The sequence below is a fragment of the Calliphora vicina genome, chromosome 4 (assembly GCF_958450345.1).
Source record: "Calliphora vicina chromosome 4, idCalVici1.1, whole genome shotgun sequence".
NCBI classification, from domain to species: domain Eukaryota; kingdom Metazoa; phylum Arthropoda; class Insecta; order Diptera; family Calliphoridae; genus Calliphora; species Calliphora vicina.
Genome location: NC_088783.1, coordinates 10,275,547 through 10,303,271, shown reverse-complemented (window position 1 = coordinate 10,303,271; position 27,725 = coordinate 10,275,547). Strand labels below are relative to the sequence as shown.

General features: G+C 29.3%; 1 protein-coding gene across 4 annotated transcripts in view; it reads left to right on the top strand.

Moving 5' to 3' along the window:
• mmd (mind-meld) overlaps positions 1 to 27,725 on the top strand; it is a 453,937-nt gene that overhangs the window by 314,545 nt on the left and 111,667 nt on the right. For all 4 annotated transcript variants that reach the window (XM_065508492.1, XM_065508493.1, XM_065508490.1 and 1 more), the window contains exon 8: positions 26,441 to 26,731. In XM_065508492.1, the coding sequence (XP_065364564.1) occupies positions 26,441 to 26,731 (291 nt within the window). The remainder of the gene's footprint in view (positions 1 to 26,440; positions 26,732 to 27,725) is intronic.

Below are 27,725 nucleotides of genomic sequence, written 5' to 3'. Positions count from 1 at the left end.
AACTATGTTATGGTCACTGTAATTATGTATATAATTGCGGTAACCATAATATATACATATTTTTAAGTTACGTGATTATATAAACCATATATTTATGATTGTGAAGTACTACAAACATATACTTAATTACTATAGTAATTAAGTATATGTTTGTAGTACTTCACCATATTGTGTTGTTCTAGGATTATGATATGATGACTTATCATGAACATGATGGCCATAAACATATATTGATTTACTATAATTAACTTAAACACATTATGGTTACCAAAATCATACAAACAATTATAGTGACCATAAATTGTTAAAATGTTGAAATGGTTATTCTAACATTTTATATTAATATCTCAATTTACATAAAAAGGGGACTTAGCTCGTTTCCACACTAAACAAACGATATTTAAATTTTCTCCTAAAACACCATTTCATAAAAATTTAACTTTTTCACTTTAATAAAAAGTACTTTCACCTTCAGCCATCTTTTTAATGATTTAGTAAAGACTAAAGGTAAATATTAGCTATTAACCAAATTCTGAGAATCCCAAATAAATCAAGAAGGCATTATAACATATTGGCCGACAATTTGCCTATTCTACTTTATTTGTGTACAAATTATTTAGGCCAATACTGTATAAACATGCAACTCGTACAATGTTCCATTACCCAGCAGTTCTGAATTGACCACTAAAAATGTTAATGTATCCTTTTCAGGCGGTAATTTTCACTGGCTGACTCTAATATTTACATTTTTGGGTAATTTGAAACGAAAGCGCTTTTTGTAGTACAGAGAGAAGACAGATGATAACTTAAGACATCCCAGGTAATCTACCGTGAAGTCAATAGGCGCCACTTTGCAGTATCTAAATAATCAAGAATGCAGTAACTTTAAACTACTTTACTAAAGAAGTTTATAGTTATATCCCTTTCAGTAATTTTCAATAATATGTAAATACTTGACACAAGCCAATTTAAATATGTTTGGTTCACTTGACACATATATGCGCTTTGTAATGCAAAGATAATTCAATTGTTTACTTTGCATATCCAGGGTAATGTATCGTGAAGTCAATCGCCACTTTACAGTATCTAAGTAATCTATAATGCAGTCACTTTTAACTACAGTACTAAAGAAGTTAAAATATCCCTTTACTGACCACAATTTAAATAATTTTGGTTCATTTCGCACATATATTAATGCTCTTTGTATATCCCGGATAAACTAGCGTGAAGTCGATCGTCACTTTAAAGTTTCTAAGTAAGCTAGGGTCTTTTAACTACCCGAGGAAATCTAATGGAGAGTCAAATGTCACTAAGTGTTCTTTCTAAAGCGGAGTTTAGTATTTGAATTTATATAGGATCAATTCAGCGCAAAAGTGGTGTAACCCACAATTTTTATTTTCTTTTTGGTTGCTGTTCTGTTGTTACATACAGTCCTAAGCTACCATTTGGTATTCAAAAGCAGACAAAGTAATGTGGCAAAAGTCATGTAAGTTGAATATACCACTAAAAAAATAGTTTGGGGTTACACCACTTTTGCACTGATAGCCTCAATTAATTCCCCCTAGGACGTGCCTATTGTAAAATAACTAGTTAAATAACTAGTATAAACCCAATGATAGCTAGATTCAGTAGTTCAGAAAACTTAGCCAGAACTGCTGGATAATTCAAAACTCCAACACAACCGCCATCACCATCAATTCCACATCATCATAATATTAAATTTTTCTTTTCTTTTGTATTGTTTGTTTAACACTTTATGTCTTCGTTTTCAATTTTTCTTTAAATACATATATACATACATAGTATATGTATGAGTAAGTATTTTCTTTTTCAAACATAAATGTCTTTGTCGCCATTATTGTAAATTCTCATCAGGCACTAAGATGAACAAAAAAAAACAAAATGGAAATATTGGCAAATTCGTAAAGAAAAGGATGCATGAATCTATAGTACAATACAAAGTTATGATACCCGTGAGTTTATAGCTCTCACACCCAAAGTCTTAAAAACATTTATGTTCATAGATGTATGACTGTTTATATTTCAACCTTTTGTATTTCTGGTTTCTCTTTTATATGATTGTTTTGTGTATTATTATTTGGGGATTTTTTGCCATAAATTTTTTTTGTTATTTGTTTATTATTGTTTTTGGTTTTTCTGTTTTAGAAAATAAATACCTTGCAAATCGTTGCCATTACCAACCGGTCGGGACCTCATGGAATTTTCATGCATTCCCACAAACCAAACTCACCTGATTGTTATTTTACGGTTTTATATTTTTGGTATATTTGCATGTATGTGTTACATACACACATACATACATACATGAAAGTATTAAATATGTTGTTATCCTGCAGATTATTATGACCCAGCTGGAAAGCCAATTTGTGTGCTAAGGAAAACACACCATTATTTGAAAATAAAATATTGCACTATATTTCCTCATTTTTTTTAATTTATATTTGAATTTTTTTTTTATTTTAACAGACATACACGTTTATATTTATGACAAGGAAAATTGACTTAAATTGAGTTCGAAAATGTGCTATACTGTTCCCGCATTAGACAGATTTGCAGGTTTTAGTTAGAAATTTAAGGGAAATAGTCTTGTGCTAAAAATTTCGTTATATGTATAAGACTTACTTTTGACTAAAATAAACATGAAGTTTGTTAGTATCCGTTTACTATTTCCTGAGAAAAATATTCGACATCATCGTTATTATCAGCGCTTTGGATTATTTAGACTTTCAAAATCTTTTTCGAGATTATAAATTACACAGTGCAACACGAAAAAAAATTACGTGATAAAAGACCAAAACAAAAAAACCCGTGTCTCCCAGTTTTGCCCAAAGTCCATGCACTTTTTTATGTGCCCCCAAAGATCTGGGGCCTAGGTGTAATTTTTGCAAAAAAGTGATAATTTTCTCAGGCTCATATCTTGCAAACAGTTCGGAATTTTGGTTTACTCTCTAAGGCAAAGTTGTAGCACTTCTCATAAAGAACAAAAATTGTGAACATGTAAAATCAAAAAAATTTCATCTTCAAGATCAAAATCGCAAAAAACTTTAAAAAAAATTCGTAATCAATTTTTTAAAGCTGTCTGCTTTGTTTATAATAATTTAATAGTTTATGGCCTAAAACTTTTAATTTCTTTAATTTTTTCTTACTATTATATTGACCTACCTAAACGTCGTTAAGTGTCATTCCTAGGAAATTCATATGTTCCAGATAGTTGTTTATTGAGATCTTAGGTACATTTTTGTAGTTGATTGTTTCCTTGACTATGGAACTGAACAGGAGGAAAAAGGTAAAAAATCGGAAAGAAAGTACATGACTTTTGGCAAGACTGGTCTTTTATCACGTAGTGGTGTCCGTATATGGTTATATTTCCATTACTCAAAAAATCACACACAATGTTATATAATTTCCAATTTTTTGTATCTGAAAATTTTAATATATTTTTAAAAATAATTACACTGTGATACAAATTATTACTTTTTCATATACTTGCAAAGAAACAATGTCTTCAATAATTCCGATAACTAAAACTTTCATTGCTTTCAAGTAATGAGTTAAAATGCTAAATTCTGGCACTTTATTACTTACTCAATAGCTTATTATTTAACATTTTTTCTTATTGAACTTTGTTTACCCTCATGTGTGGTTTTTCACACATATAGATTTTAAAATTTTGTTTATAGAAATCCGTTTTTCATCACAACTAGAAATAGGTTAATTGAAATTTAGGGATATGTTTGAAAAAATGTATTTATGTTCTTGTTCATATTTTTATAACTAAATGTCTAATTTTCATAACATGAAAGTTTATTAGCCAAAATATGGCCAAATAATTTATTTTTCTCGAAAATTGCTAAAATTAAATCGCAGTTACGGAAAACCTATAGGAGATATTTTCATAATTTGTTCATATTTTTATTCCCTATTATATACTCAAATAATAGACCACAAAATTCTGAAATTTGTTTAACAAAGTTTTTAAAAATTTGAAAATGGTGTTTTGAAATTGCCGTTAAAAAATTAAATTTTTTGGGTCATACCTGCGAATAGGTTACCGGTATCCTACAAAGACAGAAACTCATTTACAAGTAAATGTGGATATATTTTAAATAAAATGAGCTCTTATTTTAATATTTCTCAAAATATGTTAATTTTGTTTCTACATTTCATGTTCTAGTTGTCTGAGACACGTTAATGGCCTGGGGAATTTTTAATAACTTTAACATTTTCTAACCAATTTTGTTTTTTGTATCTCATAAGAATGACAAGTCCGTAAACATTTCTATTCTTTGAAATTAAATTGCAAAAGCAATTTTTTGGTACAACATTTTTACAAAAAAAAATTAAATTTTTTTCCCTTCAGCAGCAGGGTATATATAAGTTTGTCATTCCGTTGTAATTTCCACATTTTTCATTTGCGACCCCATAAAGTATATATATTCTGGATCGTTATAGATAGCGGAATCGATATAGCCATGTCCGTCTGTCCGTCTGTGTGTTGAAATCAACTTTCCGAAGCCCCCAAATAACTTACATACACGATTCATACATCAATATCTCCGAAATTCCGGCTCGGTCGCTATTTAAAATCGAGAAAATCGGTCCACAAATGGCTGAGATATAAGGAAAAAACTAGGACAACCTCGATTTTTGACCTATATCTGGATTACTAAGTCATTAATATAGACAATATGGATATCTAATGATAGATATTTCAAAGACCTTTGCAACGACGTATATAAGACCATAGTAAGTTGGACATACAATGGGTCAAAATCGGAAAAAATATTTTTTAACCCGATTTTTTTTTCATCAAAAAAATTTTTTTTGTCATAAATTCATTTTCCAAAAAAATTAATTAAAGAAATTTAAAACAAAAACAATTGGATAAACAATTTGAAAAAAAAAAATTTTAAACATTAAAAAAAAAATTTGATTTTGTTTAAATAAAAATATTTAAAAAAAAAAATATTTTTAAGTATAATTTGAAGGGTATATAAGATTCGGCACAACCGAATATAACTCTCTTACTTGTTTCAGGATAATTTTTTTACAAAAAATCACCAAACTGGGGAGTGAGACTGGGAAAAATCAAACGTTTTTTTGTCAAGAACCACCCCAGTGCACACATATGCAGTTTCCTTGGCAAAACTTCACGAATTAGGCTACGAATTTCTCCCTCATCCTCCATATTTTCCCGAGTTACTATTTCATGTTACAAAACCTGACAAAATGGCTCGCCGGAAAGAGATTTGACTACAACGATTAAATCATCTCACAAAATTTTATCCAAAAAACTGTGTTTTCTCTATTTAACTCCAACCTTTACATTTAATTTGTAAAACGTTAAATGATTCTTTCCATTCTATAAATCAATCATATACTCGAGTACATAATTTTTTAGATACATTTAGCTGTAGGGTTTAACAAAAGAATTAGTTTTAATAACTAGAATTCTTTATAAATTTTCATACAATACTTTTTATTAAACTCTAAGCTAAATTTTAAAATATTCCTTTATACAACATAGCTTTTGTATAATCAAAAGTAACACTAATCATCGATACCACTTTTTGGGTTTTTTTTTATTCTGACACCATTCGTTATGAAAATCTCTAGTGCAGTGAAAATGTATATTTTTACTTTGACCTAGGATTAAAATGCATTTTTTACTTTTATTTCCCCTAAAAAAAAACATATAAATTCAAAGAGTTAGAAGCACTAATACATTCTTATGATTTTTCCCACATTTATTTTGTAAAAATTGAACGCGGTTTTTATGTTGTTTTACCGGGTACTTTTGAACACGACACATAGCAGCCCCACAAAAATCCCTGCTCCAATAAAAGTGGCTAAGGAAAAATAATATAAAAAATGGTGGGTTTAGTTTTTTGTAGCGATGCTGATGATGAGGATGACGTTGAAGCGCCTGACGAGGCAAGAGGTGAAGTGGGCATGTGATAAAGGTTACTTTTGGTTATGTTCGTTGGTTGAGTGAAAAGGATCAAGTTTTTTGTGTTTGTGTTCCATATACATACATTTATACACAAACATATACATATATTTTCATAATATTGTTTTTTGTGTTGTATTTGCCGCCTGTTTGTAACAAGTCCTTGCCACAACATTTGCCATACTCCTACACACTCCCACCGACCAACCACTATGTGAGGCGCGGAGTTTGTGGTTTTATAACATTTTGTCGTTTTTCCATGTATTTTCTAGATTAGCTGCCTTTTTTTTCATTTTACATATTTTTGTACTCAGAAAAATATATTTATTTATATTGTACACATTTAAGTATACAATGTTAATTAAAAATCATTTGGTTTAACTGATTTTTTTTTGGTGTTAATTTTTGTTGAATGCCTTGTTTTGCCTTAATTTCCTCCAAGGTTTAAAATTCGACTTTTTCTTGGTAATTTGTCAAAGGATTAATAAGTTGTTGGGTGCAAATTTTTCAAAATTAATAGAAATGTTTGAAAAAGTTTGTAAATTTCTGTAGGGAGTTTGAGGCAAAAACGCCTAATAAATACAACAATACACTCATGCATTAAAATATAATTATATTTAAGCATTTTGAAGCCAAAAGTTTTTTTTTTTTTTGTGTATCATGTTCCTGACAAGTAAATAGGAGTGTATCACATCCAAACATGTCACTCACATAATTTGATGTGTTATTTTGTCTGAACGCCATACAAACATGACGTATGATTGATAAGCATTTCTAAGGACCCCATAAAGCACATTTAAGTCCCGTAACAAATTGTTTGAAATGAAATGATTGGTTTTTTGTTTGGCCTCCAAAAAAGAAAACGGACTAGAAAAAAACCTCAGAGATCAAAGTAAAATACACATTAATGTGAAAATAAGAAAAGGGATTTGATTTACAATTTTATATGCTTTTCATGAGGTTTTCCTTTAAGGCTGATACTTATTTTTAGTCTTTGGTGTTGGAAAAGTGTTGGGATCACGTTTTTGTTGAATACTCTTTAAAGGAAGTGTATTTCTCATTATATTAAATAGGCATAATATGATGAAAGCATGAGTAGCTTAAGCTACATTTTTTTCTTCACTAAAATAACATACGATTTTGTTAATACTTCTGTTAAAGGATTATTGCTGAATAATTACACAGGGCAATAAAATCGAAAAAATTTTATAGGCCTTTTAAACCACTACACAATTTTGTTGTATTGTGGTTCCAGTAGTACAAATATGGTCCAAATTTTAAATTCTATGGAAAGGTTTTTTAAACAAAATTTTAAGTAAAATTGTGAATTTTTTATACGTTTCTCCACATAATTAATGATTAATCAAAAACAGTTAGTCAGATTATTAAAAAAAATACAGAAAAAATTAACAGAAAAAAATACATTAAAAATTAAAAGTCCAACTGTATATTGCGTTTAAATCGGCTCAGTGATTTCGGAGCTATAATAACAAATTGAGACAAAAAATACATTTTTTACGTGAAAATATCAAATTTTTTATATTTTAAAAAACTCATGAAAAATCGAAAACGGCACATTTTCGCAAAGCCACATATAATAGGAACAAAACGAGATATCGGCCATAAAAATCGATTTATTCTTTTCGAATTTATTCACAATTAAGTGAATTCGCACATTTTCACAAAGTTTTAGTTTTTTGTTTGATATACATACAATTGAGTAGTTAATGTTCTTATTTCGATGGTTTGAATTTCAAAAACATTTTCCCCATGCAATGTAAAAATGTTCACATATACAGTGGTGGCCAGGAATTTAAGACAAAAATTGTTTGCTAAATTCCACGTGATTGTCAGTTATTTTTTCAAATATTTCCACAAATATGTATGCATGAGGACTGTTTTAACACACAAGTGTGTTTTATTCGACTGTGTCAATTCATACATATTCACCACGAACACATACAATTTTTCTACAACTTGACCAAAATTTTTTTTTTTTAAATAAACGTATTTTCCACATTTATATCATTATATTTTTATTATTATAAAATATTCTGACCAAATTTCGTATTTTTAGTTCCATTAGTTTCGCTCATATCATGTTATTAACAGCGTATGTTCGCTGAGGTGGGCCAATGTATTTCCACATATCTTTGTCCATATATGTTTTACCGATTTTTCCAAACATTTTTCAGAAACTAGAAACATTAATAATAAATTTCATACCCTTAGAGGTCCTTTTATTTTGGCTCTATCGCACTTAAAATTCAGTTGATGAAAAAAATTCAAGTATTTGTCTTAAATTGGTGGCCACCACTGTATGTACATATATTGCGTTTCAATCAGCTCAGTAGTTTCGGAGCTATAATAACAAATTGAATCAAAAAATATATTTTTTATAGAAAAATAGCAAATTTTTTTTGTTTTAAAAAAATCATGAAAAATTGAAAACGGCAGAAATTGATCAGATTTATTACTTTATCGCATAGCTACATATAATAGGAACAAAACAGAATACTGACCATAAATATCAATTCATTATTTTCGAATTTATTTACAATTAAGTGAATTCGCTTATTTTTCATAAAAATTTAGCTTTTTGTTAGATATACATAAAATCGAGTAGTTAAAGTGCTTCTTTCGATTGATTGAATTCTGAAAACATTTTCCCCATGATATGCATAAATGTTTGCAACTATATTGCGTTTAAATGGGCTCAGCAATTTTGGAGTTATAATAACAAATTGAAGCAAAAAATAAATTTCTTAAGGGAAAATAGCAATTTTTTTGTTTTCAAAATATCATGAAAAATTGAAAACTGCAAAAATTTATCTGGTGTAATACTTTGTCGTAAAGCCACATAAAACAGGAACAAAATGAGGTACGGATCATAAATATTGATTGATCCTTTTCGAATTTATGCACACTTAAGTGAATTCGCTCATTTTTACAATATTTTAGCTTTGAGTTCGATATACATAAAATTGAGTAGTTAGTGTTCTTCTTTCGATTGATTGAATTCTGTTTCAATCGGCTCAGTAGTTTTGGAGTTACAGTAACAAATTGAAGCAACAAATATATTTTACAAGAAAATATAAATTTTTGTATTTTAAAAAAATCATGAAAAATGGAAATCGTCAAAAAAATTTAGATTTATTACTTCATCGCAAAGCTTTATGTAATGGAAACAAAATGAGATATCGATCATAAAAATCGATGGATTATTTTCGAATTTTTTCACAATTAAGTGAATTCGCTCATTTTCACAAAATTCTAAGTGCTTACAAGCGTGTACTTTGAGTGGAAATGTTACATGTGTTTTGTTATTGTAACAAAAACGGATTAAAGGTTATGTAAATTTAAATTTTTTTATGTTTATTTTAATAATATTGGACTAACCGTTTTTGAGTTATCAATAATTATGTGGAGAAACGTCTAACAAAATTTTTAATTTTACTTTGAAATTTTTTTAAAAAAAATCTTACCATAGAATTGAAAACTTTTATCAAATGTATATAGTGGTTATTCAAGCCTTTTTTGCTGTTGACCTGTCTTATCTATCCAAAGGACCACTATGTTAAAAAATGCCTATAAAATCGGAAAATTATAGTCCTTATTTAGTAATGACCTGTATTTTTATAAATTTGTATAAACTTTATATTTAATATACTTGGTATATCCATTATGCTACAGTAGTACTTAAAAGTATTGAACTTCTAGTTTTTCCTTATTTTTGCAAAAAAAAAACTTTTCATTAATACATACTATTGCCATAAAGAAATCTAATTAGATTTAAAAAAAAAACAATAACTCAACTTTCTCTTTTAGTCTGTAAAATTAACCAGGAAATTATATGTTTATATTGCTCTACTTTTTCATTTTTCCGTTTGATATTTCAATTTCCTTTAATTTACAGCACAACATGCTATAATAGAACTAATAATAGAAATTAAGATTTTCCATACAACAATAAAACTAACTAGCAACTAACGGCAGAGTACTAGTATTTGTGAAGTCTTAAATCAATAGCTGAGTGTATGCAAACAAAATCATTCCTTTGTTTGTTTACTTTGATTTTAATTGCTTCAATTAAGTTTATTAATTAGTTTCAATTAAAATCTAAAATTTACATGGCTTTTAAAAATCTACTCAATAATACATTCTATAATCACACAAACATACCAAATTAAAAGGAACACCCACCCCCCAAAGCAACAATAAAATCCAAATTTAAAGGTCAAAATATATAAACACAAGAGGGGGATAACTGCCATCACCTACAATTAAAAAAAACACCATATTCAATACATAAACAACTACACCACAGTCAATTTCAGATCCTCTTTAACATTCTCTTTTTTTGTTGCACGCGCTCTTAACACCTCCTACACAAACACACAAACCCACTGACACAATAAACACAATACAACCAATTATAAAACACTTTGTTGCCACCCGATATTTTTTTGTGAATTTTTTTTTTTTTTGTATAATTTTGTTTTAAGGGCAATTCAATGTTTCATTACAAATCCATTAAAACCCCAACAACAGCAACAAACATACAATTTTGTAGCAACTTACAACCTCATCGCCAATACAAGCCACAGCAACAGCGACAGCAGGCCAGCAACAAAAAAAATCAGCACAAATAACATTTTAATACAAACAACACAATACAACAACAACATCAACAAATCAGAAGAAACACACACAGTAAAACAAATCAAATTGATGTGAATTGAAATGAAAATATCCAGAATTTAAACAAATACGAGTAAAATATTTTTTATTTCGTTTTTTTCAACGGAAATAAGCTCAATTATTTTTTAGAGTTGCACACAGCCACATACACACATTACAGAAATATTCACAAATAAAATGTAAAAACTGCATTATACCCTACACCACACAGTGGGATCTATGGGATTTAAAGTGGTAATAGATCTGTATCTTCTAAACTACTGGGCTGATTACAAAATGATAAACAACTAAATCGTATAGGAGGACAAAAGCTCTCATCAAATTAAATTTAATACCACCATGTTAGAACACAAGATGACATACAGGTTGTCAAAGTCTACCACCTGTGGTTTATAAATCTTTATGCAGCTCATAATTAACATAATTGAACAGATTTCAATTAATTTTACTTAGTTATCTGTTACCCAGGCTGTAAATGAATCATTAATTTTTGAATTACTTCGCGAATTATTCATGCACTGAATTAGCAAAATTTGAATTAATTTGAGTCAATTCAAATGCATTTGGTAAAAATTAATTTTAATTAATTTCCAGCTCAAATGAATTTGTCAAATGAATTGCAATTCGTTTTCAATTTAAATTAATTTGTAGAATGTATTGCAATTCATTTCCAATTCAAATGAATTTGTCAAAGTGAATTGCAATTCATTTCCAATCCATTTGAATTTAATTGATTTTGAATTAATTCAAATGAATTGGATTAAATAACACTGTCCAACAGCATTTTTGGAACAGAATAGCGACCCTATAATTCTGAAAGGGCATGTTGAGTAGAGCATTTTTGTAGAATAAACTTATAGTCCAGCTGGTCTGAATTTTTTTTTACGGAGGGTCAAAGTTTTCATTTTTTGATCGAAGGGAGCAGTATACTAACTGAAAAAAATGTTGTAAGTTAATATCTGAGAGAATTCTTATGGTCAGAGTTATATTATGGAATTTTATGGCGATAATTTTTGTGGAAGATCTTAACCCTTTAGCTCCTCTCTTTAGGGGTCAATTTGACCCTTTTTTTGAGAAAATCAAATAAAGTCCTTTCAAAAAGGACATTTAAGGATTTTTGCCGAAAAATTTTAGTGGGGGTCGCCAAAGATACCAAAGTTGTAAATAAAGCACTTTACGCTTAATTAGCAAGATTACACGCCACCTTGGGTCTCACATTTTTTTAAAAAAATCACAAAAAATCTATTTACGTTCCAAATGAGCGAATGTCCTAGAGAACATCTACAAAAAATATATATTCATATGTAAATTATCACTTTTAGGTCAAGAGTTATTTATGTTTATTTATTTATTTTTTAAATATTTTTATTATTTTTTACGGTGGTTCGAAATTATTTGTCTATTATTATTCTATAAAAATAACTTGTTAACAGTTATGTCGTCCCTATAGAAAGTTACACGCATCCAAAGTTGGAACATGTAAAAATGGCCGTATTTTTTACCTAAAAGCGATAATCTACATATGTATATATATTTTTGTAGATCTTGTCGAGGGCTATTTAAATTTTAAATATCAGCTCATTCGGATTATAAATAGATTTTTTTCGATGTGAGACCCAAGGTGGCGTGCAATTTTGCTAATTAAGCGTAAAGTGCTTTATGTACATCTTTGGTATCTTTGGTGACCCCCACTGAAATTTTCCGGCAAAAATTTTCGTCGAATATTTTAATCCTTATATGTACTTTTGGAAAGGACTTTTTTTATTTTCTCGAAAAAAGGGTCAAATTGACCCCTAAGGAGAGGAGCTAGAGGGTTAGGATCTTTCACAAAAATGATTCCCATAAAATTCCACAATATTTCGTTCTGTATATCACCTAGTATAGTCCAAAGACAAAAAATTCTTAGATTTGAAATTCCCATGATATACTGGAATTGTCAGGTAGCGGCAGAATAGGAATTGAATTAACAGGTAAATCCTATGAAAATGGGAAAATTTCGTTTATTTGCTAAATGAAATATAAATTTGTATTTTTCATTCCCCCTAGATCTGCTCTTGAATTTGATTGATTGCCACTCATTTTTGAATTTGAATTTCAATTCATTGTTCTAATTCATTTGAATGAATTCAAAATCAAACGAATTGCTATTCACTTTAACAAATACATTTGAATTGAAAACGAATTGCAATTCATTTTACAGATTCATTTGAATTGAAAATGTATTGCAATTCCTTTTCACAAATTCATTTGAATTGGAAATAAATTGAAATTCATTTCTGCCCAATTCGTTTGAATTGATTTAAATTTCATTCAATTGCTTTTGTTGTGAAAAGAATTTATTCCAAAAATTCACCTAATTCGTAACGCAATAAAAACAAAAAAAAAATGATTCAGTTACAGCTCTGCTGTTACTTTGTTAATAAATAGAAAAATAATAAAAATCCTGTTTATTTATTTAAAATATATTTACGCTCTCATCGGCCAATTTTATTTTGAGGTAAAAATATACCAGGTTATTTTTTGAATAAAAACAAAATACGTTGGAATAAAAAAAACAAAAGACAAGTGCACGTTCATATTTATCACAATAAGTAAATTGTTTGTCTCTTTACACATATTTACCGTTATAACGGGAGAAATAATCAAATATACAGCATTACATACATTCAACATACCCTGCCTAAAGGCAGTCTTGCCGGTTAGAGGATTAAGTTTCAATTTTTAACTTCTTGTTTTTACCTTAACTTAATTTAGTTTTACTCAAACTCGTGAAAAATAATCAAAATCAAAGGAGTATAAAAAATGCAAAACATTCAATAGATGGAGTATCTTTTGAAGGCGGTTTTGCTTTTTCATAACTTATATGTCATTTTGAAGGGTACAAATCTTAAATTTGTTCTCATTTAGTTATTAAACATTATAGTGTAAACAACAAAGTTGTGTTTTGCTTAGAAAATGTAAAGTTTTGAGCCAACAAAGCGTCATATGCTGGAAGTTTGGCTTTAATTCTTTAATTTATAAAACATGCCGCTGAAGCTCATCGATTGCTCACCGAAGTGAATGTGTATAATCGGCTTCAACCTGCGGATGAAAGACTGTTCAAAAGTGGTGATTTTAACATGGAAGACAAAGATCGCCCAGACCAGTGAAAATAAGTTTGAAGACCAAGAATTGGAGGTATTACTCCATGAAGATTGTTGTCAAACTCAACAAGAGCTTGCAAAAGCATTGGGAGCTAGCTACTCAATCAGCGATTTCAAAACTTTTCCAAGCAGCGGGATTCATCTAAAATCAGGGAAATTGGGTACCATACCAATTGAAGCAGAGAGATCTTGGAACATGTCTGAGATGCGCTTAAACGCTATAAAAGAAAATCACTTTTGCACCGAATCATAACCCGAAGCGTGTGAAACCCGGCCAATCAGCCGTATCCACCAAAGCCAAATATCCATGGCGCTATGTTAGTTCTCTGTATTTGGTGAGACCAAAAGGGTTTCTTAACTGATTCGTTTCAGGTGAACATTGGCGGAAAAAACCCCAGAATATGACAATGATCGGCCACATATCGCAATAACTTTAAAAAAAAATATCTAGAATGCAGTGTTAGGGAAGTTTTGCATCACCGTCTTTATAGTCCAGACCATACCGACTACTATTTGTTTCGATCGATGCTTTCTCTGGAATACGCTTCACTTTTGAACAAAGTATCCGCTTGCTTCGTTATTGGCTTCAAAAGATGAGCAGTTCTTTTGACTTGAAAGCCAATGCCAAGAAAAATGGGAAAAGGTTATAGCCATAAAACAAAATATACATAGAAGCATTACAGAAAAACAAAAAACCTACACAGAGAAAACAGATTCGTGATAGCAACCGAATTTGTTGCCAATCGAAGGATTCTACTTAGAGGCCGAATTTTACAAAAGTTTAGAAGGGGTTGCTTCAACCGAAATTCTTCTTTATCAAATCATTTTCTGTTGATATAACCGAAAAATTCTATATGTGCAACCGATTCGATTGGAAACAAATTCGGTTGCTACTACGAATCCGTTTTCTCTGTGTTAGTTTTGCAACACATACACAAGGATAAACGTATTACTCCCTTTCCCTTTATGTGTTGGTGTAGGGTATAACTACATTTTTTCACAAATTAATTTCCAAACATTTTGCAATTCGAGTTTTTTCCTTAAAATATTTGTTTTTGCATGTAAATATGAGGGCTTACATATTTCAATTGATTTAACTATTATACCCGTAGTTCCTTCAGTTATTAAATATACGTATATATTTTGTTGGATTTAAAATACTTATTTTTCCATTATTTGTTTACATATGTATGTGCAATAATCAGTTGCTACATATTGCCCTTCAAATATTATTTTTCAATGTTGCCAAAATTTGCGTCATTCAAATGTTGATTTAATATGTCAAAGGATTTACAAAAGTAAAATTAAATACAGATATGCTTTACTTATTTCCCAAAAAAAAAATGTAAAACAGAACATTGACTTGTAATTGAAGATTTATGTCATGTCAATCTTTTGGTTAATTTAAATTTCTGTTTTTAAATCTCACTCGGTTCAAAGGGTAAAACACAACAAATTCCAAAATTGTAAACCCCCCCCCCCAAAAAAAAAAAACTAAAAACTACAAGGAACAACAATTCAACAGGTTTAATTTGTGATGCATGATATTAAAATCCCATTTAAATCAGGGCTTTTTTACAACAACATGTACATTTCTGTTTAAAAAAAAAGGTCTCCCCATCGTCATCAACAACAAACATCCTTCACTCAACATTATTCCAAAAATAGAATCAGTGCAGTTGTTTGTATAGGGAATTGTACTATATTTATATGAGTGTTTACACACAAACATATAAACATATGTACATTAGGCTGGCACCAACAAAATTAAAAGGATTCGATATTCCCAACTCAAAATTCAGTATATTAACAAACCTTATTTGCAAAAACATTCGAGATTAAAAATATGGCTCCGCATTATTTATAGATTTACTTGCTTATTAGCTGAGAACATCACATGTTGCTTCAAAGCTATATAAATAATTGACAGATCTTTCCAAATAAAGTCAAGGTATTCTAGGACTACTTATTAAACAAGACTACATTGGTAATACAGTTAATGTTAACTCTAATAGCTCATACAACTGTTACTATTTATATACACGGCATCATCTTCTAGCAGTCTCATGAATAATCTGACGGAAATCACTTAAATGTACATACAATGGAAGTGATAGATATTAATAATTGTTTGTTTGGCTCCATAAAAACAGGGCAATCCTAATCAGCATTAGAGAGTGCGGTTAACTATGTAGTGTATGTATGCACGTATACGTTATTACAACATAAACTTAAGTGAGGTCAACTATTGAGTTGCTGTTCAGGCCTACACACTCAAATGCACTCACTTTTACATGCATTCATACTTGTATGCACACATGCATTTATGTACGTTCGTGTTGCAAGTACAGTAAGTAACAATGCAACCTGGTTTTAAAAAAACCTTGGGCTAACAATGAAAATACAATTTTTTTAAGCTAACTACTACTATATTGTAAATTTTGAAGGCAATGACAAATTGATAACAAAACTGATTTGAATGAAAATGTTCATAAACATTCGAAGGACTTACTGCAAAAGCATGATAAGCCATATATAATCGAAAACTGATTTTATAACCTCCTCTTTATGTTTCACTATATCTTAAATATTTCTTAAATTCTATTTCAAATTCACACTATATTATCATTCACTGTAACTTAAAATGAGTTTTCATTAGAGCATGTTTGCATATGTGTAAATAACCTTGTATGTATTGAAAGTTCGTTCTATTAATAGATGATGTTACTCCTCCCCAAAAGAGGAAAAAAACTACAACATCAAAAAATCAACAACAACAGCATGTATGCAATTTCTTGCCTGTTTTTTTTTCTCATCTACTAAAGTTGGTGTTATTGTTGTTTTTGACTTTCTTGTTGTTATCGTAATTGATGAATAACACTCACACACTCCTGGCTGCATACATACATAGACATTTAATGACTTTACGCACTGCATCATATGCAAAACTGTATGGATATACATGCACACAGCCACAAATACACACTTAAACCTTCTTTTAATCATTCAAACAACCAAATATTCTCTGACATTCCTTGCAACCACCTTTCTATCGATTATTTTGTGACTAGTGATGGCATCAAAGCTGAAGAGTAATAAATATTGAAGAATATCTAACCAAAACTAGAAATATTGGTTTCCCTCAACTATTAATTGTAAAAACTGTTTGTCAAGACAAAAGCTTTTTTGATACTCAAGTTTAGGTAGCATTAAAAGAAGAATGTATGATTTGGTACAATTGAAGTACGAAAAGTACCTTTATACATTAATGAGCAACAGTCTTATCTTAAAATATTTCCTTTAAGTAGTTAAGGTAAAGGTTTGAGTATTGCTTTCCTAAATCTAAGAAGTATATTTTAGTTCTATCAGTTAGATATGTGTGTTTTTCGTGATTTTAAAAGTTGAGAGTGATTTCTACCCAAAGTGCTCTTAAGGGTTAATTTTAATTTTTGCACTGTTATTGTAAATTTAAGACCTTAAGGTATAATTTTTTGCAACTTTCATTAAAATCGGCCTAAAACTATATAATATTTCGCTATCATTCATTTAGAAATTCCAAATATTGCTAAATTTTACCATTGACCTTCACGATTTAAGGGTTATCGTTGTTAACTTTTAGTAAAACTTTCAGGGTTTATTTAGAATTATCTGGCCTATAATATTCGTTTGCTTAAAGTTCATAATAGTAAGGAAATTGGTATCATTCGCCAAAATATGGCAACAAATTAGTTTTTTCCGAAAATCAGATAAATTTAAATCGCAGGTTCGGAAAAACTATAGGAGTATTGACATCTTTTTTCATATTTTTATTCCTTATTATATTCTCAATAAATCTCAAAAATTCTGACACTTGTTTAAAAACATTTTTAAAAATATGAAAATGGAGTTTTGAAACTGCCGTTAAAAAATTAAATTTTTTTTTGGTCATACCTGCAAAGGGTATCCTACGAAGTCAAAAGCTCATATACAAGAAACTATGAATAAATTTTAAGTAAAAATTAGCATTTATTTAAATATTTCTCAAAATATATTAATTTTGGCCTGTGGAATTTTTAATAATTTTAACATTTTTTAACCAATTTTTGTTTTTTATATGGCATTACAACGATAATTAGATACACATTTCCAATATTTTGTATTCAATTGCAAAATAAATTATTTAATGGCAAAATGTTTACAAGAACTGAAAAAAGTTGATTTTTTTCTAATTTCGTTCTCACGAACTTTAACCCGGCATTCCAATTTTTAACCGATCGAGCTCAAACTTTTGTCAAATTTTTTTATCGTAAACCTACACAAAACTGCTCTTCATTTTTGAAAAATCTAAAATAAACAAGTAAGAAAGTATGGTCGGTCAAGCCCGACCATATAATAAAAGAGCAAAAACACTTTTCTTTTAAAATTTCAATAATTTATATTTTTGAGAGATTTTCGGAAGTGGGCCTTATATGGGGACTATGACCAATTATGGACCGATCGCCATGAAATTAGGTCGTGTGATTAATGTCTATATGAAAGTTTACTATGTTGAATTGATTGTGAGAATTCCAACATTTTTAAGCGATTTATGCACGTTAAAGTGATTTTCGGAAGAGGGTCTATATGGGAGCTATGACTAATTATGGACCGATCGTAACAAAATTTGATGACATGAATTTTGTATATTTAAAACTTATTTGGAGCGTAATTTGTGGAGATACATTTATAAATTAAACATTTATGACCGATAAAGTCCAATTTCGGAAGGACATTTGTATGGGGGCTAGGTGAAATAATGGACCGATTTCAGCCAGTTTCAATAGGGTTGGTCTTTGGGCCGAAAAAATAATATTTACCGAATTTGATCGAAATATCTTCAAAATTGCGACCTGTACTCTGCGCACAAGGTTTACATGGACAGCCAGCCGGACGGAAGGACGGACATCGTTTAATCGACTCAGAAAGTGATTCTAAGTCGATCGGTATACTTTAAGGTGGATGTTAGACTAATATTTTTGGGCGTTACAAACATCTGCACAAACGCATAATACCCTACCCACTATGGTGGTGTAGGGTATAAAAATAAGGTCCACATTAATTTATCAATATGTATAAAAATTAATGTATGTCTGTTTATTTATTTGTTTGTTTGTCGGTGACTTATAGTAGCCTAAACCACTGGACCAATCCTCTTAAAATTTTTACTGAATATTCCTACATATCTGGAAGGAATAATATAATTATTTTGAATTTACTTAGGTGCAATTGTGCGCTTTTTGACTGGAAATGTGCGTTATTGGAAAAATGGGCGTGGCACCACCCATTATAATTATTTCTAGTATCTGCAGAACTATAATTGTGACAGTCTTCCAACTTTATACAAATATATTTCTCATCAGTGCAAAAATGGGATGGATAGGAAAGGGGGAGTGGGAATGGACCCTCCCGTACAAAGTAAATAGTTATTTTCGAATATCTGGAAGTCTTACAATTTCGCTCGAATATCTCCCTTATTATTTTACATAGTTTGGATGAAAATGGGCGGTATTGTATTAGTGGATTTTTTCGAAGTTATTCACAGTTAAGTGAATTCGCTCATTTTCACAAAATTTTAGTTTTTTTTTTTGATATACATACAATTGAGTAGTTAATGTTCTTTTGTCGACTGATTGAATTTCGAAAACATTTTCCCCATGCAATGAAAAATTTTCACATATATTTTGCGTTTCAATGGGCTCAGTAGTTTCGGAGTTATAATAACAAATTGAAGCAAAAAAATATATTTTTTACGCGATAATAGAATTTTTTTTTTTGTTTTAAAAAAATTCATGAAAAATCGAAAACGATATAAATTGATCAGGTTTTTTACTTTATCGCAAAGTCAAATGTAATGGGAATAAAATGAAATATCGATCATAAAAATCGAAGAATTCTTTTCGAATTTATTCACAATTAAGCTTATTTTCATAAAATTGTATATGCTTACAAGCGTGTACTTTGAGTGGCAATTTTACATGTGTTATGTTTTTGTTACAATATTGAAACAAAAAATCTAAGTTTATTTTAATAACCATTTTTTGAGTTATCATTAATTATGTGGAGAAACGTCCAAAAAAATTCACAATTTTATTTAAAATTTAAAAAAAAACTTCTCTATGGAATTTAAAATTTTGACCATATTTGCACTACTGGAACCACAATACATCAAAATTGTGTAGTGGTTTAAAAAGCCTCTAATTTTTTTTTGATTTTGTTGCCTTGTGTTATTAGAGTTGTGTTTTATTAGAGTTTTTCACTTTCAAGAGTGAATTAAATTATGTATTTTACTTGTAAAGATCGATAGTTTTTATTTTCCTAAAAAGCTTAAATAATTCCTCAACAAATTTTGGTACAATTAAAACTGGAAAAAGTACAATTTGTTCTTTAAAATTTGCATCCCTTATTCAAATAGGTACATATACATATGTACTTAAATGTGTGTGTCTAAGCGTATCCTTGTGAGTTTGAGTCTATGTGTATCTATGTGTGTTGCACATATCATCACTTTTAATCTTTTGTGTTGAACATTACGCATTAGACATAAATCAATCAAATTCAGTTTCCAGTCTCAGTTCTCGAACTGTTTCTGCTATTTTGTATTTAAATGGTATTATTGTGTCTCTGTCACAGATACTCGTATACATACATATATTATGTATCTATACATACAGCAGTATATACATCTGTATATGCATATGTAGGTGGCCGTATCTGTATCTAAGTTTCGTGTGATTCTCGTTATTGTCTGATTGGAAACAAAAACATTTTGTGAAATTCTATACATGCCTTTGTCATTCTTTCAATTGTTATTGTGTCATGTGGAGAGTATTCAATTCAATTTGATTTTGATTCTGTTTCTAGTTTCTATGGAGTTTGCATTTTAAATCTCAAGAGTTTTTATCTAGTAAAATATTCCAGCTTTTGACAAATTTCATGTTTGTTTTGTTTAGTTATTTTCTATAAAAATTCTACTGTCATGAAAGGCAAACTGTAAATACATGTGTTTTATCCTTTTTTACTATTCGATCAACAACATAAATGAAGTTTAAAATAAGATTAGTTTGAAGTAAATGCTATATTACATTAAGTCTTTTGTAATCAAGCTTTATTTATTATTTACACCAAATGCAGCTCATGTGTTTAATGTGGAAAAGTTTTCTTATTTAAAGTAATTTAAAAATTATTATTATTATACACTGAAAATAAATTTCAGCCCCGGTACTTCGATCTTCAGCAATCAACAGTTGTCCTATATCGTTTGCAGACATCATCAATTTAACTCACCATTTTTGAGTAACTGAATTAGTGATCGACCAAATCATATTTCGTCACTGGTTCTCAGTTAGACTTAAAAAACATTTCATTTAATTTATTGAGTTAGTGGAAATACAAATTCCTTACAGACTACGATTAAATTTGTCTTTAATCTGTTTGAATCTTATTCTAGACCAATTGATGTAATACCTGAATTTTTTGAACTAATGTTGTTTAACTCATATATAGTGTAAAGTTAGTTTAAGTAGTAATTTTGTGTCACATCCATATCAAAACAACAATACCAAAGTTTTATTAATTTATTCAACATCTTTTAGGTAAATCCAATTTAAAACTGTCATTTCAAAAATCACAAACTGTTGTTCTTTCTAGTTACGCCTTCTAAAGCTACTGGTGTTTGGAAATTTAAATATCATTTTTTTGCTTTGCTATTTAATCAACAGCGCCAACACTGCTGTCAGCATCGTCATAATCACACTAAATAGTTGTCATAGTCACCGTTACTAGGTTTACTAGGTTGGCCTTTCAAAATTCCATATAAAAATAAATATGGAAATATTTATGTATGTATGCTGTGTGTACATATATTCATATGTCTGTATGTGTAGCCATACATACATACTTATGTATGTATACAAGTATTAAAGCATTACAAAAAGTCGAATCCGTGTTAGTGTTTTGAATGTCATGTTGCTGATGCTGCTGTGACTTTGGCAGCAGCAAGAGCACGTTGTCGTTTTACACATTTTAATTGAATTTTAATTAATTTTTGTTAGAGAATGTCATTCGTTTACTTTAAAGTAAATAATTGTAGGGAAAAAGTATTGCAATACAGTTGGTTGCTTTGCACATACATACATACATGCTTCTATATTTAGTTGCTAAGGAAATTGAAAACATAAAAAATTTAAGTTTATTTTTAAAGTTTTCCTTATAGGGATTTAATGATTTAAGGTAGTCGAGTGAAGGGATTTTATGTCAAGTAAAGTTAAAAGAAAATATTTAAAATTTAAACTCAAATATCTGGTAACAAGTAAGAGTGCTATATTAGGCTGTGCCGAATCTTATATACCCTTCACCAAATTATACTTAAAAATTTTAAATATTTTTAGGTAAACAAAATTTATTTTTTTTCCAGTTGTTTTTTTAATTTTTTGGAAAAACAATTTTTTCGATTGTTTTCTAAATTTTTTAAATTTAAAATTTTTTTTTTAAATATAAATTTTTTTTTTTGTTTTTTAAATTTTTTTTTTGTGAAATAATTTTTTCCGATTTTGACAAATTGTAGGTCCAACTTACTATGGTCTTATATACGTCGTTGCAAATGTCTTTGAAATATCTATCATTAGATATCCATATTGTCTATATTAATGTCTTAGTAATACATATAGTATATAGGTCAAAAATCGAGGTTCTCCTGGTTTTTTCCTCATATCACAGCCATTTGTGGACCGATTTTGCTGATTTATAGCAAACTTCTCGAAAGCATGTCTGACAGAATTATTGAAGATTTGGATCCCGAAGATATCTGGTCTCTTCAGAAAATTGATTTCATCAGACAGACAGACATAGCCTAATCGACTCCGCTATCTATAAGGATCCAGAATATATATACTTTATAGGGTCGGAAATGAAAAATGTAGAAATTACAAACGGAATGACAAACTTATATATACCCTTCTCACGAAGGTGAAGGGTATAATTATGTTCAGTGAAATGGATCCATATTTCTAGAAGTTTGAATGAATTTTCACATTCGAAGTGTTAAAATATTGTATCCTGTAGCCCATGTTTTACTAAAACCTGGGGGTCACAAGTTTAATGTTTTGAAATTTTATATTCTACTTAATTATTGTATAATAATGGAATACAACTCTCATGTATGAGCCGGAGTTTCGAATTCTATTTTGCAGTTACTCGACCGCGTTCAGGAGAGGACAAAGGTTCTTATCGGTGACCGTATAGTATCCAGTTATATTGACTCACTAGAACACCATCACAATGTGTGTCAATGTTCCACCTATACTACAATGAAATGAGCAAATACTACTCCCTATTTTCCTAGTTCCAACTCAATGCACTGCATGAGTAAAGATCATAACCTGATGAGAAAAAATAAAAAAATAATTGTAGTATGCTGGGTTAGTCGAACACTTTAGTACGATTATAGAACACTAAAAATATGTAACACGAATTTGACATAAAAATCAAAAAAAATTATTTTTCAGCGGTTGATAGTTGATTTTCATTTACTATTTGTTTCGATCGATGCAGAATGCTCTTCACTGTATCCGATATTGGCTTGATTTGTTCTTGGTCTCAAAACATGAGTCCAAGTTATTTTGGCTTGGAATCCATATATTGAAAAAAAGATGGGAAAAGGTATTTTCTAAAACTAAAATTTTGTGAAAACGAAAAGATCGAATCGATATTTATGGCTCATAACTCATTTTGCTTCTATTACATCAATTTTTGCCATTATCGATTTTTCATGATTTTTTTAAAACAAAAAATTTACTAATTTCACAAAAAAAAATTTGTTATTATAACTCCGAAATTGCAAATAAATTCGAAAAGCTTTCCATTTCTCATTTTGTAGCTACTATACATGGCTATGCAACAAAGCAATAAATCAACAATCATTGTCAATTTTTCACGATTTTTTAAAACAAAATAAAATGCTCTTTTCACGTAAAAATATATTTTTTATTTCAATTTGTTATTATAACTCCGAAACTGCTGAAAATGTTTTCAAAATTCAATCAATCGAAAGAAGAACATTAACTACTCAGTTTGGATGAATTCCAAAATGTATTGTTACGAAATTGTACTTGAATTAAAATATAACGATTTTAACGGCTGATTTAAAGTTGCTTTCAAATAGCAGTGCCCAAACTTTAACATATCTGTGGCATTATTAACATTGAATAAAAGCTTTCAGTTGACCATTGATCGTAAGTTGGCAACGCGGTTTGCTGCGACCGTATATTCGAATATTCAGTTAAAGAACATTGTAGAAAGTACACCACAGATGGCGTGTGTATTAGAAAGTTCTAGACAGTTAAAGAGGAATCTAGAGTGCAGATGGCAGTGTTATAAATAGTGGCAGAGGTTGCAGTAGTGAGGGAGTTTATCAGAGACGCTTTTCGAATAAACATCAACTGAGATTTAAGGCTCTGTGCTGTGTTTTTCATGTGAATTCGTGTACATTATAAAGTGTGTCTGTATTTCTGCGAATTTATAAACGTGTATAAAAAAAATTAAAATTAAATAAACCAACGTTTTGAAAAGGTTAAAACATAACAGTATGTATGCAATGCAGTCATATCTTCATCAAGACAAAGCATGCAAACGCGTAGTTAAAATTTAAAAAATACTTAACATACTGCATGTTTTTACATATTCATACATTTTGCGATATGAAACATTATCAAACTTTACACGGTTGCGTTAAGAATCGCTCGACGTTTAAGGTTGCATTACATACATACATTTTGGAATTCACCCTTTTATGTATATCAAACAAAAAACTAAAATTTTGAGAAAATGATCGAATTCACTTAATTGATTTTGTTCCTATTATATGTAGCTTTGCGACAAAGTAAGAAATTTTAACAATTTCTTCTGACTTAGATTTTTCAGAATTTTTCTATAGCAAAAAAATTAGCTATTTTCATGTAGAAAATAAATTTTTTGCTTAAATTTTATTATAACTCGGAAACTACTGAACCGATTGAAACGCAATATATAAACGGATTAATGTTTGTGTAAATCTCAACTTTTCTAAGTTTATTTTAATAACATCGGGCTAAACCTTTTTGATGTACAAAAATGTATAATTTTACTTAAATTTTTTTTAAAGAAAACCTCGTCATAGAGTTCAAAATTTGTACCATATTTGTACTACTGGAACCACAATACATCAAAATTGTGTAGTGGTTTAATAAGCCTTTAAATTTTTTTTGATTTTGTTGCCGAGTGTATTAATTATTATTAATCATACCAAATAAGTAAATCAACAGAAAATATAAAAAAAGATTTTATAACGGTTTTTTATATCGTGTAAAAATTGTGAAAAGGACTTGAAAAAATATAAACTTTGGTACAGATATGAATAAAAAATTGGAGTAATTGTATCCACATATCAATTAAAAAGATGTAACACGATATATTTTGATTTTTTTTTTTTTGTAAAAAAGTTTAAATTTAAATTGTTGTGCAAAAATTTAACTGATAACAGTCCTTTTTCTGTTATAGCATAAATGTTCCTACCAATAAAAGAATTCTTACAATGTTCATATACATTTTATATGTATTATTTTCTGGAATACAGTTTTTTCTCATTTCAAAAACAAAACGTACAAAAAAAATTGCAAACTATGAAAGAAAAATTACCAAAATATCAAATTTCAATTGTATGTATTCACACAAACATGCAGGCAAACACAAAAACACAGTCAGTCAGACAGACAGTCTCACACGCACGAACACATACTGGTGTGTTATTACTTTTCCACAGGCATACAACTCAAATATGAACAATAAAATTAACTGACACAGCAATTCTTTTGTTTTGTATGATTTTCGGTATGGCATCCCCCCCAACCCCGAAACTTATGCAATAACATTTATCATATTTGTTTATGCACGAACACAATGATAGAAAAACTGTATATGTGTATTTGTGATATTTTACAAGAAATACTGATAATTGAGAACGAAATTTGTGGTAGATATAAAAACAAATGCTAAAAAAAAATAAATGTATGCCTACAATAATATTATGTAAAATGCTTTCCAGCGAAAATTTGTATGAATTTATATGAGGTTTTAAAAATTTAATGTCGTAGCTGTTCTTGGTAGAAAATTCTGTTCTTTTTAAGAAATTTGTTAATTTCCTTTTTTTTGTATTGAAACTAAGGAATTTTAGTAAAACAAATTGTTGTCATATATTTAAAAAATCTTGTAAATGATGGTAATATTTTCTGTTTAAGTATCATAATATTTAAATGAAGAGAATTAGTACTTTATTGAATAATTCAATATATTCCTTAAAAACTTGCTCTGTACTTGTCTTTACACTAAAAAATGTTTATTCAAGAAAATTTATTTATATATATAATCAAAACTGATGGACAGGTTATCAACACATAATTTAAACAATATGACACCTATCAAAACATTTCAATACACATAATTTAACATTAAGTTATACCACCTGTTTAAGTATTTTTTTTTTATTTTATGTTTGTTTTTGCTTAGTTACATGTGTGTGCTAAGTATCACTATTAAATTCACATTGCTCATACTTGTATGTACTTGGTTTCAGCAGAAGCATCCGCATGTCATATTTGAGGCACGCACAAAAGCCAACAAGGGTTGTGCCAATTCAGGCAATCTGGATTCATGGCGTCTCTCACGCCGCACCAAACATTTATCAGCTGGTATTATTGATGAGGTACATCCAAATGGTGCCGGTCGCTATAAACGTGATGTCCGCGAGGCCACCAAATACATTGAAACTGCCATAATTGTAGACAAAGCCATGTTCGATAAACGTAATGGAAGCACACGAGCGGAGGTGATACACGATGCCATACAAGTGGCCAATATTGCCGATTTGGTAAGTAAAATAATTATACTTAAAAAACATAGCTTATGAACGGAATTTAACTAAAATTAAAGCAAAATAGTTGATACTTTTTTGTGTGTTTCTTTAAAGAGTTTAGTTAGCTGTTAGTCTACTTATTTCTTTTTAGCTTTTTTGTTTTAGTATTGTTAAGTTTTTTGTTTTATTCTTTAATTTTGTCGGCTAGCAGCTGAAAATAACCCAGAAAAAAGTGTTTGCAAAAACCATCTCTTTTATTTTAGTCTCACCACAGGAGGCTTTAAATCTTTTAAATGCAAAACATAAATCTTAAGTTTTGCAAAAACGTACAAATGAATTTTCTCTTATTCTCGTCTCTCTAAAACTCAAACGTACTTTACCGATTTACAATTGTACCTACAAACATTTAGTTATATTTAAACATACATACAACGTGGTAAATTGTTAGTTAAGAGAAAAAATAATTTTGTTAAAATAAACAAAAAATAATTCATTGCTGTTTTTTTTTTGGTTTAGCCATTTGACTAACTGTACTAAATTTGGATGCGTGTAATTTTTTTAAGGATCAGATAAATACTTTTTGAATTTCCAGCCTCCTAATTGAAAGGGCAACACTGCTGCTGTCAAGAGGCATCTGTCAGTTGACTTCTGTCAAAAATGAAAAGTGAATTTCTTTAGTTCATTAAACATTATTTTTTTTACGGAAAAAACAACACTATGTGAACTCTGCACCGTCAATTTCAATGTTAAAAAAGTAGTTATGGCCGTACAAGCACACAAGATGCCCAGTTGAAGATTTTACACCCGAAATAATTAAAAAAAATCAAATTGTGCTGTTGGCCGATAGGCACATGGCTCAGTGGTTTCAATTTTGAATGATCACTTGCTTTCCGAAAGATGTCTGCCGCGTTTCCGTTGCCAAAGTACACGGAGCTCAAAGGAAACTATGTTGAAAAATAAAATATTTCTTTATTCAAAAACCTCCGTTTCATTCAAAAAAAGTTTCCTA